Source organism: Equus asinus, chromosome 15, assembly GCF_041296235.1.
Source record: "Equus asinus isolate D_3611 breed Donkey chromosome 15, EquAss-T2T_v2, whole genome shotgun sequence".
Taxonomy (NCBI): Eukaryota; Metazoa; Chordata; class Mammalia; order Perissodactyla; family Equidae; genus Equus; species Equus asinus.
Genome location: NC_091804.1, coordinates 38,450,167 through 38,463,387, shown reverse-complemented (window position 1 = coordinate 38,463,387; position 13,221 = coordinate 38,450,167). Strand labels below are relative to the sequence as shown.

At 44.1% G+C, this 13,221-nt stretch overlaps 1 protein-coding gene across 3 annotated transcripts in view; it reads right to left on the bottom strand.

The window, feature by feature from the left end:
* ARFGEF2 (ARF guanine nucleotide exchange factor 2) overlaps positions 1-13,221 on the bottom strand; it is a 104,973-nt gene that overhangs the window by 55,070 nt on the left and 36,682 nt on the right. For 2 of the 3 annotated variants that reach the window (XM_014832882.3, XM_044747858.2), the window contains 10 exons: positions 12,893-13,044; positions 10,084-10,214; positions 8,422-8,656; positions 7,466-7,565; positions 6,680-6,819; positions 5,454-5,562; positions 4,573-4,756; positions 2,657-2,768; positions 1,897-2,102; positions 51-135 (listed from right to left, as the gene is read on the bottom strand). In XM_014832882.3, the coding sequence (XP_014688368.2) occupies positions 51-135; positions 1,897-2,102; positions 2,657-2,768; positions 4,573-4,756; positions 5,454-5,562; positions 6,680-6,819; positions 7,466-7,565; positions 8,422-8,656; positions 10,084-10,214; positions 12,893-13,044 (1,454 nt within the window). The remainder of the gene's footprint in view (positions 1-50; positions 136-1,896; positions 2,103-2,656; positions 2,769-4,572; positions 4,757-5,453; positions 5,563-6,679; positions 6,820-7,465; positions 7,566-8,421; positions 8,657-10,083; positions 10,215-12,892; positions 13,045-13,221) is intronic. The other variant, XM_014832892.3, reaches the window with a different exon arrangement.

Sequence of the window (13,221 nt, the reverse complement as noted above, 5' to 3'; positions counted from 1 at the left end):
AAAGCTATTTAGTTAGCTACCACAATATACAAATCATTAAAATATTTTACCTGAGGACTGTGCAAGTCTGTGGTTAGCATAATAATTGAATATGCCAGGACATACGCGGTGTCAGCACTGGCAAATAGAGTTTGCCTGGAAGAGAAGATTCCGGATGTAAGAAGAGGCACGGGGACGAGGCTGGGAAGGCACAGTGCCAACAGGGACATGCTGCACTAAACGCAGGCCGATGCTCCACGTGATGCCAAGCTTGCCAGCAGTTCTCATGCCTTATCATCACTGAGTGGTCACTACCGACCCCGAGTGCGGAAAAGCTAATCAAGAATGTGTCAGATTTAGACTTCCTTTAATACAGCAGTTTCAAGTCAATTTCTTTAGGACCCTTAAGGAGACTTGAGGGCCAGGGACCAGGTGAGGGAAGCAAGGCACCTCACTGCCCGGAGCCAACCTGTGGCAGGACCCCGAGAGGGAGGCCCCTGTGGCCTGCGCCCTGCGGGACTCGCCCACCTCACCTTGGACCCGCTCCTGAGGGTGTCTGCTTTGGGCCAGGCGGTGGACAGCAGGACGGCTACAACTGCTGCCCTGCGATGAGATGTCTTCAGTTCACATCATCCACCACAGTGTTTGACAGCAGAAATACAAGGAAATATTTATGTGTTCTAAACAATATGCTGGGGAAGTCTGACTGTTTTTGCCTTAGGTAAGAAAAGAAAGGTAAAAACCTGTGGCTGCACAGCCTCATCATATGTGAGGCTAAAGCCAGAAAAACTGGTCTATCCAAATTGCCCCTGGTAGGAAAGGGAGAAATTCTGAAGAACACGAGAAAAGGTCTGCATTCTAACATGACATTTACTTGGGTCACATATTTACTGATTAAGGGAAACAGGCGAAGGTTTCTGGGTCTACACAGGAGATATGCTTAAAGTAAATAATATCTAATTATGTCTTCATGGCAAATTCTAACGTCCACTGGCTTAAAACGACCAGACGCTGCCTGGCTGATCACGCCGTTTCATGGGACAGCTTGCCATGCACTTACAGGACTGGGACCAATTAACAGGAAAACCGAGTTGACTTGAGAGGCAAAACTGTTATCAAAATGTTCCCACAAACAATTCCCACATCACATTCACAGTACACTCATTCTTAACTTCAAGTGCAGTGGAAAGCGCAGGAGTTTCTGAGTTAGACAAACTTGTCTTCAATCGTGGCTCTGCCACTTAGTGGCTGATTGATTCTGGCAGGTTGCTCAATCTCCCAGAGCCTGTCTCCTCATCTATAAAATGGGACACTACTCCCAGGCTTACCGCTGATTAAATGAAAGGCATGTAAAACCCAAAGCACAGCTGCACACGGGAGGTGTTTCAAAAAGGTCAGCTCTCTTTTCAATCTCCACTTCTTTCAAAAATATTAACTACCTATCAAAAAAGGCCCCAAGATGAAATGACGTACTTAGGTCGGTTTTATTAGTTATGTAGCCATTTTTGTAACTTGCTCATCAGCATGCAATCAAAGAAAAACCAAAATCCTTGCAATCCACCCGGTATTAAAGCAGGGAGCTGTTCCTGATTAAGGAAGAGGTGCCAAGGCCTCCTCTCAGCTCCTGAAACTACTCTTTTATCATCATCAATAGCGTGGGCTCCAGCTCTGTGATCTTGGGCAAGTCACCAGGGCTCTCCAGCCCTCATCTCCTTGTGTGTAGAAAGAGGACACAAACAGTTGCTGTGAGGTCTTATGTGAGACACTCCCTTGGCACAGTGCCTGGCACATGGTGAACAGAAAGCTTAGCTGCTTGCCACAGATTTAGAAAAATGAGACTCAACCCCCAACCAAACTAAGATTAGTGTTCTGACAGAGGCAAAAAGATGATGTGGAGGGACTTGATATGACGCTCACCCCTGGTTGCATTCTATGTATCTTGCAGCAAACTTCTCCATTAACCGATCAATCTTCTGGGCTTCCCCAGGTAGGCGGAAACCTTCTAGAAACGTCCGTAGGGCTGAGACAAACTCCTTTTCACAGAAGTCAAGTTGGTCCACGTAGGCATACATCACCTCCTTGTTGAACCTCACGCTGTCTCCCAGAAAATCACCTACCTGGGTCTAAAACATACACACCATACACACTTACTCACATCTAGAAATTGTTCAATATGATTGCACAGCAGAAGACATGTCAGTCAAAGGGGGAGGCAGAATGCCTCGGCTCTAAACACCCAGGAAAGGGGGACTGCTAGAAAGGCTAGGGGACTCCCTGAGCCTGCCCACCCACCCAGCCATTCCAGGTGCAGGCCGTCCTGCCACGAATGAAGGAAGATGTGGAGGAACAAGAGACGTAAACACGGAGAAATGACAGGGCACACTCAGGGGTAGGTTGGTTGCACACGGGCAGCCAGAGGAAGAGTTTCTAGCAGCCAAAGGACACTTCTAGCTCTGACACTGTCCCACCAAATAAATACAAAACAACCTGTTGGGTGGCTAGTTTATTCCTTTCATAGAGCTTTGTGCAACACCAGCCAAAGGGGAAGCAGGGCTGCTGTAAGCAGGGGTGTGGACAACAGCCACTGCACTCAGGGTCAGCCATTTCCAGGTTGATGCTGGTAAGGCCTCAGAATCAGCTGAAAGAACCCACAGGCAAGTGCTCAACCCCGTCTTACAGAATCGAGGCGCTCTTCCTGGTGCAGGAATTGGGCAATGTCTTCAACTGATGTCCCCAGCATGCCCTGCTCCTGGAGAAACTGGATCCCTCTCTTGGGTTTCTTGTTGAACCTGTTTCAAGAAGAGATGGGACAAGGGTTGCTTATTTCAAAATCCGGAGGACAGAAAAAGCTGGCATTGAGGCAAGCTACAATAATGCCATGAAAAAGCCATTACTTCTCAGCTAGGAAGGTCCTGCGTACCCAGGCAGCTTTTCTGAATTCCACCTTTCATTTCTGACCTGGCTACAGCAGAGACTGCTGGTTGTCACCCCACATCCACCTTCCCCTTCTCCAACACTATTCAAACCGTACATGTTTAGCTGGGCACACAAGTACCTGGAATAAAAATTCTCTTTCCCTGCCTCCCTTAAACAAAGTATGGCCACGTGACAAAGTTCTGGCCAGTGAGACACGAGCAGAAGTGGTGTGGGTACTTCTAGGAAAGATCCTTGAACAAAGACGACTTGTCTTTTTTGCCCTTCTCTTCTTCTTCCTCAGAATATGTGTGTGATGGTCAGTGCTCCAGAGTCATCTCAAACCATGAGGCAACACTGAAGACGAAAATTGTGTTAAGAATGGGGAAGCAGCAAGATAAAAGGAGCCTGGGTCTCTGGTGTCCATAAGAGCCACTATAAATAGCCCTAGACTGCCCACTTTGGGATTTCCTTTAATAGTGATTAAGCAGTGCTATTCTGTATTTCCTGTTAAAGGCAGGCAAAGTGAACAAATGTATGAATTCAACTTTTTATTTACCAAGCTGCACACCGGAGAATGATATTCATATATGAGCACAAACTGTGGCAAGGGCTGTGCCAGAAGGACATGAATATGGTGCAAGAACAGAGAATAACTTGGGACTTGCTCAGATAGTGTGGTTACAAAAGGCCTCTTTGAGGAAGAGATGTTTTGCCAAGCCTGAAGGGTGAAAAAGACCCAAGAGTATTCCAAGCCGAGGCCCAAAGGTGCGAAGAGCCTGAGGTGTTCAAGGCACTGACATGCACCGTGGCACTCAGGAGTTCTGGCAGGAGATGAGGTCGGCGAGGGGGCTGTGATGAGGAAACGGGAAACCTAGAATGATTTTAGGCAGGGAGTGATAAGATCGATTTAAGTTTTTAAAGGATTACTTTAGCTGCTATGGGGAGAACAGACTGGGGGGGGATGCAGGGATAGTGGGAGTGGAAACAAGGAGATCAACACCTCCTTTCATAAATGAGTACTGTAACATCAACTTTTAAAACAGAGCTTACTAAGTTAACTAATCATTCAAAAGCTGCACAGGATATGAGATTGTGTGTTTGTATTTTTGTGTGTAAAAGACGGGAAAGAACACATTCAGATTTACCAATGACTGTCATGATGATGGCGTGGTTACAGGGGAGAATGTCCTTATTTTTCAAAGATGTAGGGGTGAAATATTATGATGGCTACAAATTACTTTCAACTGGTTCAGAAAAAAACATACACAGATAACACTAAGATGGCAAAAGTTTTTATGTTGAAATTTTTCATAGTATGTAACTGGGAAAAAATGTTACCAATGGTGATTTCCTGTAGGTAGTAATTTTATGAGTGTTTTTAACATTGTTGCTTTATAGTTTTCTGTATTTTCTAAACTGGTTTAATTTTTGTCATTAGAAAAAAAAAAAAGAGCAGGCATCAACCACACAAAGCTATTAAATTTCTCCCTCTCTCTGTCTCTGTCTCACACACAGTCACTCACTGACTCTGCTTGGCTCAATCAGTTCGGCTGTTGGTGCCAGCACTGGCTTTTCTAACAGGCATTTCCCCTTAAGGAGTCAGTCCCCGGTTCCCAAGGAAGATGCGGCTTTGCCAGAGGCCCCAAGAGATTCAGCTGGAATAGCAGCCACACTCACAGCTCAATGCCATGTTCAATGATCTCTTTCTGTTGCTTGATGACCTCAAACTGCTCCGGATCATCCTGGACAGCCGTCTGGGTCCCCGAGGACACTGTGGACTCCATGGATGTCACACTGCTCCGCCTCGCCATGTCAAGGCCTTTCCCATCCCCCATTTCCTGATCTGTGGGCCTCTCCTGACCTGCAGCAACACAAAACCAAAGGAAACCAAATAAGCAGATGGGACATGGATGCGGCTGAGCTCAGGTGTGGCTTTGCAGTTCCTTCTCCCAGACCTGTAACAACGGAGTTTGTACCGTAAGCATCATAAGCACAAATCCTTGACATCACTCAGATACTTTACTTAAAAACTTACTTTTTTGTGGAACTTAATAAGCTAATGATAAAATTCACATGAAAGAATTAAAGTTCAAAAAACAGTCAAGACACTTAAAGAACAATGAAGAAGGAGGACCTGTGCTGGCAGGTATCAAAACTCCCTACAGAACTCCAGGCATCTGGAAGCCTGGTATCGGTGCAAGAACAGACAAATCAATAGAACAGAACAGAAAATTCAGAAACAGACTTAGGCACCTAAAGGAATTTAGTGCACCATACAGGTGGTGTTTCAAATCCGTGCGGGAAGGAGAGAGCACTAAGAAAATGCTGAAACAACTGGCTCTCTATTTGGAAAACTGAAGTCAGAGCACAACTCACACTATTCCCCCCAAATTTGGATGTATTAAAAAGCTGAGGCTTTCAAAAACTATAGGTATTTAGCAAACTAAAGTGTTTGGCTACTTCTAAGACAAGCAGACAACTAGCCTCAGACAACTTTCCCAACAGAGAGAAGGAAGCTGTTGTGAAGGGAGGTGGCAGGGGCAGCGCTGCTCTCTCACCGAGGCTGGTCTGGTGGTTGGGGTTCACATACAGGTCTTTGCTCCACTCCACCATGCACTTGAGGATGGACACAAGGCACTCTAGGCCTTTCTTCCTCAGACTGAGCTCCTAAAGGACAAAAGTGACACAGAGACTTCACTGATAAATCAAGTGCAGACATCTACAGGGCTCGTAGGGAATCCCATGAGGATTCCAGATAATCGCTGACATTCAGTGCTACGGAGTACAAAACCTAAGGAAAAGTTAGCAGGTGACAAGTATTACAAGCTCATCGCAAAAACCCTGAAAATCTTGGAAGGTATTCATTATAAACACCCCAGCAGCAAAGATATGGGATGTGTGTTTTCCTAAAACGAACAGTGTTACCTGGATTTTTAAAAGGAAGTTCTTATTCACTGAAAATATAATTTGAAAAAAAAACATTTAAAACACTTTCCCTTTTTTTAAATAACAGGGTCTTAACCAGTGACTTCCAAAAAGAGAAGAGAATCTTATATTATGCAACAAATGAGTGATTCTGGATACACTCTTATCCCCCAAACACCCACAAACGCATCCCATTTTAAGACCCACTCTACAAGTAAATAAAAATATTGATTTCTTAAATAAAAAATTAAATGCAAATTACAGATAATCTAAAGAAAAATGCAAGTATTTTAGATTTAAAACAACATCTAAGGTGGCAGAGACCTCTCTGTGAATGTAATGATAGCTATGGACCTTTTTCTAGGAAAAATGCCCATACACCGAAATTCTACACGTAATTCCAGGCGTCCCATGGCCCTTCTGATCAGTTCATTCAGACTGCAGGCTAAGGATCCTGTTCCCTTTGCAGGCTCTCTAAGGATGAGACAATCTCCTTTGCCTTTGCTGGAGCCTGGGATCCCGCTTTCACAGGATCTTTGGAAAGGTGCCTGAGAGTGAACTCGCTTCCTACATGTCTTAGTTCAAATGTCACCTTCTCAGGGAGACCACCTGCCAAGGACCCCATTAAAAATGACAACACCCCCGCCCCCAGCACTCCTTCTCTATCGTCCCTGCCCCATTCTTCTCTGTAGCCCACTTCTTCACTGTTTGTGTAAGTGTGACCACATCAATTGTGCGCTCACACATGCATGTTTGTGCTTTATTCACTCTTGTATCCCCAGCACCATGCTGGTGCACAATAAACGTTTACCGAGATGCATGAACTTTAAATAGAAATGAGTGTTCTTGGTGTTTTTACCTGCAGAGGTGTCATTCCCAGCTCATGTCCACTTCTTCCCTGAGCGATTTTGGACAAATCATTTACGAGGCGCTCAAAAATGTTAGCAGCATTTAAATCACAGTCGTAGTTGACATAAATATCTACAACACACTGGGCATCTTGGAAAATAACACACAGATATTAGAAATTCTGATCTAACACAAATAGCAATTATGTTTTCTTATTAAATGAGATTCCTTTGTCAAAAATTCTTTCTAGTGAACTACAACTCAGGTGGACACGCCCCACTCAGGAAATGTACGTGTAAAGTACCAGGAAGTCGGGAGGCCCTCTTTCTAGGCCTGACTCAGGACCAAGTGAAATCTCAGCTCATTCCACCTCTCTAAGGCTCACTTTCGTCATAAAAAAAGGGATAACAATTGCCCAATCCACCTCTTAAAGTTGTGTAACTCTTGAGAAATTACATTTGATGACAGACAGGTGGAATGCTTGGTTTACAGTCAGATAATTGTACAGTGTTAAGGGAAATACAAATTTATCGCAGCATCCAATCAAGAGATTAGGGGGTTTCCCAGGTTGTGGGACTTTCAGGGCTAACACCAGAAAGTCCCGGGCAAACCAGATGGAGTTAATCATCCTCCAAAGGAGGAGACACAGTGGGCAGGACTAGTCCTTAGGTCAGCTTTTGCCTTTAAGGTAATGGTTTTTCCAGCACTTCATTAAAACTCTAAAAACAGGAGTTAAAGATCGTAATCTGGACTTTGGAAGAAGAAAGCATCAAAAGCCCCCTCGGGGTAAAAGTACCTGCACAGATCCTTGTCAGGGTCTGAATGACCATCCACCTGTGCTCAAAAGAACTTGTGGATGTTTCTAAAATGTTCAGGAAAATCTCTTTGAAAAAGACCTACATGACACGAAGACAAAGGAGGACACCAATTAATAGCCAGTTTAAATTGAGCTCAAAAACCCGAAGGCCTGGGGCCGGGCCCCGTGCCCAAGTGGTTAAGTTCGCTGCTCCACTTCAGCAGCTCAGGGTTTCGCCAGTGGAAATCCTGGGCGCGGACATGGTACCACTCATCAGGCCACACTGAGGCGGCATCCCACATGCCACAACTCAAAGGACCCACAACTAAAAATACACAACTATGTACCAGGGGGCTTTGGGGAGAAAAAGGAAAAAAATAAAATCTTAAAAAAAAAAAAAACAACCCAAAAGCCTTTTGAGGACAGGCAGAGCCTCTGAGTGAAGAAGCTGGGTAGGACAAGAGTCAGGCACAGGCTGCTGCAGGGCATCGGCACCCTGGCCTCGAGTGGGCACAGCGAGCAGGGCAGGACCATGGTGAGCTGGAGAACATGGGCGCATTAGAGGGAGCAGCTGCTCCTGAGCAACAGGGAAGAGGTGCCACGAGGAAACGCATGACCGCTGTGATTTTTCGAGAGAAACTAGAAATCTGGATTTTCACGTAGAATCTGATTTCTCAATCCGGCAACTAATTCAAGTTATTTCAAACAATGTATAGGCTGAACAAACATGTTTGGGTCCAGGACACAGACCACACGATTTAAACCTTTGGTTAAACTGAAGGGCACAGAAGATTTAGGGGCAGAAACTTTTTATGAAAAGACATTCTCTCACTCGTTCAAAAAGTTCTTCTTTGGGGTTCCAGCGTAACTCTAGCTCCTGGTGACTATGCTACCAGCAGTTAACTCACCCGGTGTAAGTATCATCAAATAAAAAAAAATCAACGTGGAGTCCGTACCTCTATCTGCATTTTCAAGTGCATTTTAAAGTTTGAAAGAAGCGTCAGGAAAATGGCGAGAGAGAGCTCAAAGACGTCAGGCACTGAAGAGACGCCGTTTTTGGACAACGCCACACAGAGATACTGTTTGATCGCGCTGATGAACATCTCGTGAGTCCGGAAGACTGGGCCAGCGTTCTGCAACACGGAGAGGAGCAGCTGCAGGGAAACCACCTTGGAACGCAGCTCATGCGATCTGGCAGAGAAAATGAACAACAAGGACAGCTCTAAAAGATGCAATTTTAAAAAGCACGTTTCTTAAGAAGGCCAGTCTCCTCTACCAGTGAGCAGAATTTTCTGAGGAGCCAATGAATTAAGAATTGGCAACAGCACCTAAATATCAAGAGAATGAGGGCAAACGGCATGAGGTGGGTCGTCTGGGAACCTGCAGGCCCTGTGAGAACAAGAGCAGCCAATTCCTATTCTTTTGTCTTTCTTTCTTTCTTTTTTTGCTGAGGAAGATTGGCCCTGAGCTAACATCTGTGTCAATCTTCCTCTATTTTGTATGTGGGATGCCACCACAGCATGGCTTGATGAACAGTGTGTAGGTCCACGCCTAGGATGTGAACCTGCGAACCCCAGGCCACCAAAGCGGAGCGTGTGAACTTAACCACTACACCACCAGGTGGGCCTAACAATTCCTATTCTTTTTGTCTCTCTCTCTGCCATAAAGTAGAGAATACAGCAGGAGCAAAATAAGTGTAAACAGACTCTGGAAAGGTGGTTCTGCAACTAACCTAACAGAACTAATTACTTTACATCATTTGTGTGAGACTATGACATCAGTACCACTCAACCTTCACAGACAATGAAAACAGTGCACTTTCTCTGCCTGCCTCGTGCTCCCCACCCTCGCCCACAGAGACACAAAGAAAGGGAAATTTTCATGAACCATTTCCCTAATGGTCATCCTATTCTTAATACCAGAGTTGAGGGTTATTATTAGTGACTAATAATAATAATAACAGTGACTATAAAACTTTTATAAAGTACAAGGGCCTGTGCTCGGGACGTCATTATATCATTTCATTTAAATGGCCGTGTAAAGTGATTTTCCATATTCCCATTTTTCAGACGAGGTTCGGTAACTCACACGGCCATGGAGCTGGTCTCGAGTGAGCCAGTCCTGAATGCAGGTCTCTCTGGCTCCAGAGCCTCTGCTCTGACACCTGCAGCACTGTGATCCCTGCCGTAGTTTGTGCACTATGTAGGAAGATTTGGCTTCTCTAGGTCGAGTCTGGGGCTTCAGCCTGTATCCATGAAGCGGGGGTTTCCAACCAGGGCAGGGCACTGAGGTTTGCGTGCGCCTTGCCCCTGCCTACCCCTCATCAGGAGACTAAATTCATCAGTCAGTAAAAACAGGGTATGTGTTCAATATAATGATTATTTTTAGCATATAAACCAAGAAAAACAAAACTGGGCAAAATCTTGGTTGATGGGGACAGAGAAATAATTCATTATGAAAGGACTGTAGACACTGCATGAGTGCGCAAAGCTAAGACCATCCTGTAAATTCCTGCATTCACACCAACCAGGGTACAAGGCACTCAGGTTTCTTGGACCCACAAGATCCACCTGGATCATCTGGATTTTATAAATGGCCAAGAACTGTGGTCTGCTTACTTTGGATCTGGGGGGCCTTCACCAAGGGGTTTCATGGACAGTTTGCAAAGGGAGCGAAACACGAGGAAGGCATCCTTCTGCAGAATGTGAGAGAACCTAGCAGTCACTTGATGTCCTTGTGAATCTGATTCCTAAGATTAGAAACGAGAGAAAAATCAAACAGTTAAAACAAAAGGATAATTCTTCAAAGACAAGAAATGTAATTATCTCATGGAAATTTAAGCTCTTTTATTTATCCAACGGGGAAGTGAGGGATGTCGGGGAAGGGACCATATGTCAACAGGAGCTATGGGGGAGCCATTACGGCAATTCTAAAACTTTGTTCTTGTCCTTCAAAAAGTGGGTATAGATGGCTTAAAACGATAAATGGGCACATGCTAAACCACAGAAAAACTAAACCATGTGGCGGGCCCCATGGCCTAGTGGTTAAGTTGGGTGCATTCCACCTCAGCAGCCTGGGTTCAGTTCCCAGGCGTGGACCTGTACCACTTGTTGGTGGCCATACCGTGGTGGCACAGAGGAAGACTGGCAGAGATGTAGCTCAGGGCAAATCTTCCTCAGGAAAGAAAAAAAACCCACTAAACTCAAACAAATATAGGTAATTATTTATATTAGTTTATAAAAAAGGATTTCTTTTTTTTTTCTTTAAGATTTTATTTTTCCTTTTTCTCCCCAAAGCCCCCTGGTACATGGTTGTATATTTTTAGTTGTGGGTCCTTCTAGTTGTGGTATGTGGGATGCCACTTCAGCATGGCTTGACGAGCGGTGCATGTCCGCGCCCAGGATCCGAACTGGCAAAACCCTGGGCTGCCAAAGCAGAGCATGTGAACTTAACCACTTGGCCACAGGGCCAGTCCCAAAAAAGGATTTCTAAGAACACTACTGCAGGACAGATGAGGAAAAAATAGTAAGCATTTTAAAATAAACTTCATTATTTTATTTTATTATTAACTAAAAAAGTAAGCTACATTTAAAAGTTAAAACATAAATATTTGTAACATACAGCAAGGATTAACATCCTCAACATACAAAAAGTTCTTATAATTCATTACAGAAATATGGAAACCCTCCTCCCAAATTAAACACAGGCAAAAAACATGAATAAGCAATTCACCAAGAAATGCAAATAACAGATAAAGCTAAATAACATACTACTAATTTTTAAAGCAGGATTGTTTTCCATCAGACTAGCACAGACGTGAATGAGCACTACTGCCCCGTTTTAATGAGGGAATGGGAAAATGAGTAGTGACAGCCTACAGGCGGGCAGAATTTGAGCATTACCTTCTCTGAGACTAACTTGATGCTAAGGAACAAAGGTTTTAAAGCTTCCAACTCTTGACCCAGCAATACCACTTGTAGGAATTGATCCTAAAGAAAGAATTAAGGACGTGCACAAGATTTATCTACACAGATGTTCATTACAGAACTGTTTCCTGTGATAAAACTGAACCAACCTAAAAACTTAATAGGGAACTGGTTAAACAGATTATGGTAATCCATATGACAGAATTTTACATGGCCATAAAAAAACTAGTCAGATCTGGATGTGCAGCTGTCCATGAACAGTGAAGAAAGCAAGCTGCAGCCTAGTACAAAGACACGAGTCCCTCGTACGGATTTAAGTACGTCCTTATGAATGCCCTCTTAATGGGGACTGCTGCAGACTGAATGTCTGTGTCCCCCACAAATCTGTATGTTGAAACCTAATCCCTACTGTGATGATATTTGGAAGTGGTGTCTTGGGAGGTGAGCAAGTCCGGAGGGTGAAGCGCTCACGAGCGGGATTAGCGTCCTTCTTGAAGAGCTCCCAGACAGCTCCCTCACCCCTCTGCCAGGGGAGAAGCCAGCCGTCTACAAACCAAGAAGCAGGCCCTCAGCAGACACCGAAACTGCTCGTACGTCCATCTTGGACTTCCCAGCCTGTGAGAAATTTCTGTCGTCTTCAAGTCACTTAGTCTATGGGTTTCTGTTACAGCAGCCGACACAGACTAAGACAGAGGCCAAACTCAGTTCTTGGGAGAAGAATCTTATTTATGGATAAAGCACATATATATGTACAGAATATAGAAAGATATCCAGTTTATCAGTAGCTGTAAAATTTCACGAAGGGAGGTGCTGATTAGGAAAAAGACAAATATAAAAAGGTTCCTGGAGGGGGTGATAATGAAAAAGGTTGAGAAACACTGGTGAAAAGGTACAGACATGGGATGTTAATATCATATTTCTTCCTGTTTTGAATGTTCATATACAGCATTTTCAAGAGAACAACAAAGCTATTTAAAAAAAAGTAATGTGGCAGACATATCTAAGGACCTGAAAGGATGTTTATAATATACATTAAGGTTAAAAAGCAGATTACAAAACAGCATGTATACTGTGTCATTACATGTAAGTGGAAAAAATATGGGAGGGTGAGAAAAATCTAGAAGGATGTAAGTAAAATGTTAACAAGAGTGATCTCTGGTTTAGAGGATTACAGATAAATTTATTTCCCTGTTTCCTTCTCTATACTTTCTCATTTTTCTGTAATGGATGTATATTATTTTGAGAGAGACGAAAAAGGGCAGGAAATCTAAGTTTTTAAAAGCCTGAATAAACAGGGTTTAATATCAGTGTTATATACAACCAACTTTAGCACATTCCAATGAAACCTACTAACATAAAGAATATCAGGCCAGGACTGGGTGATGAATTACTGAATGGGGCTTGCTGGTTTCCACTTGCTTCTTCTGAAAGAGACTTAATTCTGAATCTTCTAAAAAAGTAAAAACTGAAACAAGTCTGTGGGGGAGGATCACCAACATACCAGATTATCCGCCGACGACAAGGACTGTCTGTCGTCCGCTATGCCGTTGGTCTGTGAGTTCTCGTCTGCTGCTGGGGGAATGGCACATTCCTGGCAGCCCAGTTCGCCTAGGACTCTCTCGGGTTCTGTCAGACGGTGCTTTTGTGCTGCTTCTTAAAATATAAGCACAAAAGTCATGGCCAAATTTATCCTAAAAGGCTACCTGACACCAGGGAGAAGTTACTCATAACCCTCCAGCTACTGCTTTTCCCCCTTCCCCTGCACCACCGCTCTCTGACTGACATAACAGTGAGAAAGGATTGACCAAAGAGGCCCTGAGGCTTTCCAAG